The 2500-nt window shown below is 45.3% G+C and overlaps 1 protein-coding gene across 1 annotated transcript in view; it reads left to right on the top strand.

Annotated features, from left to right (window-relative positions):
- Positions 1-2500, top strand: part of LOC134467652 (dynein axonemal heavy chain 9-like) — a 296718-nt gene that overhangs the window by 169790 nt on the left and 124428 nt on the right. Inside the window, exon 53 of the mRNA XM_063221491.1 lies at positions 1-73. This exon is cut by the window's left edge and continues 89 nt beyond it. Within this exon, the coding sequence (XP_063077561.1) occupies positions 1-73 (73 nt within the window). The remainder of the gene's footprint in view (positions 74-2500) is intronic.

Genomic DNA, 2500 nt, shown 5'->3' with positions numbered 1-2500 from the left:
CAAGATGGTGGAGGAGAGCGATCAGAACACCTTCGACAAGCTGCAGACCGACACCGCCAGGAAGTTTTATGAGGTAAGGAAGGGGGAAACAGGACAAAATGTAATATAATATAATGTAATATAATGCAATGTGATGTAATGTAATGTAATATGATGTAATATGATGTAATATGATATAATATATTATGATGGGCAGTCATGGGTGAGCGGTTAGGGCGTCAGACTTGCATCCCAGAGGTTGCCGGTTCGACTCCCGACCCGCCAGGTTGGTGGGGGGAGTAATCAACCAGTGCTCTCCCCCATCCTCCTCCATGACTGAGGTACCCTGAGCATGTTACCATCCCACCGCACTGCTCCCCATGGGGCGCCACTGAGGGCTGCCCCCTTGCATGGGTGAGGCATAAATGCAATTTTGTTGTGTGCAGTGTGCAGTGTTCACTTGTGTGCTGTGGAGTGCTGTGTCACAATGACAATGGGAGTTGGAGTTTCCCAATGGGCTTTCACTTTCACTTTTCATATAATATATTATAATATAATATGATATAATGTAATGTAATGTAATATAATGTAATATAATGTAATATAATATAATATAATATAATATAATATAATATAATATAATATAATATAATATAATATAATATAATATAATATAACATCATATAATATGATATGATATGTGTAATGTAATATAAATTAATAGCTGCAGTCTGACAGAGCCAGGAAGTTTTACAGCCATGGCCTAATACAGTGTTTCTCAACCTTTTTTGTCTTCCGTACCCCCTAAGTCTTATTGTCATACCATGAGTACCCCCTCGCTATCTTTTCCTCGGGCCCAATATGACTGTGCGCCATACATTCATTTGTTTTATTATAGTATGTTTGCATACCCCTTAGAGCAGTGGTTCCCAACCTTTTTCTTAAGGGACCCATGTTTTTACTATTGTAAGCTTTGGTGACCCAACCACGCGAGCGCCCGCACGAGACGGAGTCACAAGATGCCCTCCGTTTCCTGCGAAAACTTATTTTAGTTATTTTATTCCTCAATTCGTCTTTGGTCAAATATAGAATAATTGTTTAATGTCGCACTTACAATTTGTTGCGTCTATTAGTTAAATGATTTGTCTTTTATTCAACATGGGCTATATATATTTAAAACGAAACCCCTTAAAATCAAGAGGTCTCCGCGACCCCCTGTGGATCTTTGGCGACCCATAAGGGGGGTCCCGACCCATAGGTTGGGAACCACTGCCTTAGAGTACACATGCCCCTGGTTGGGAAACACTGGCCTTGTGGTTAAGGAGATGGGCTTTAGATCAGATGGTTGCAGGTTCAAAACCCACTATTTCACTCCATACCTCACTCCTTGGCTTAAGTGCCCTTGGGCAAGGCACCTAGCCCTACACTGCTCCAGGGACTGTAACTAATGCCCTTTACCTAAAATAACTGTAAGTCGCCTTGGAAAAAAGCGCCAGCAAAGTTCAATGTAATTCAATGTAAAGAGGAAGGAGGAAACGGGACGAATCAGGGAAATACGAAATATGAGGTATTAGTCCTTTATTTGGACCAGCATAGTGCAGTCACATTGAGAGAGTAGTCTGTTCTTCAGGTGAGGTGAGGTAAGGAGATAGAGGGGTAAGAGATAAGAGGGTCAGGAGGAACTTGGGGTTAGGGTGCATGGGGAGGAAAGGTAAGGAGAGGGTCACGTAGGGTTAGGGTGCAGGGAAAGGTAAGGAGTTTGGGGTTAGGGTGCAGGTTGAGGTAAGGAGAGGGTCACGTAGGGTTAGGGTGCAGGTTGAGGTAAGGAGAGGGGTGAGGTGGAGTTAGGGGTTAGGGTGCATGATAAAGGCTTGAAGATTAATTAAGAGGCCTAAAGGGTACTGCAGTCTCATTGAGTCTGTTTTTTTTTCAAGTAAAGGAAGGAGAAATGTCCAGAGTTGCATGACACAGGGTTCAGGATTAATAATGAAGAGGTCTAGAGGGCAGTTCACACACACACACGCACGCATGCACGCACGCACGCACGCACGCACGCACGCACGCACGCACGCACGCACGCACGCACGCACGCACGCACGCACGCACGCACGCACGCACGCACGCACACACACACACAGACTAAATGAAGAATGAAGAGAACAAGAGAGCAAGAACAAGAGCCTCAACCCATCACCTTCACCTCCCACCATGCAACACACGCGCACATGCACACTCACGCACGCACGCACGCGCACACACACACACACACACACACACACACACACGCACACACACGCACACACACACACACACACACACACACACACACACACACACACACACACACACACACACACACACACACACACACACACACACACACACACACACACACACACACACACACACACACACACCGCAATGCTCTTGCCCAAGGGGATTGGTGTTCTTGACTGTGTATGTGTGTGTTAGATGAAACTCCACCTAAATGATTTGAGAGTGCAGGTCATGTACATCCGCT

This window comes from Engraulis encrasicolus, chromosome 17 (genome assembly GCF_034702125.1).
Source record: "Engraulis encrasicolus isolate BLACKSEA-1 chromosome 17, IST_EnEncr_1.0, whole genome shotgun sequence".
Classification (NCBI taxonomy): domain Eukaryota; kingdom Metazoa; phylum Chordata; class Actinopteri; order Clupeiformes; family Engraulidae; genus Engraulis; species Engraulis encrasicolus.
Note: the sequence above shows the minus strand (reverse complement) of the source record. Positions and strands in the feature narration are given on the sequence as shown.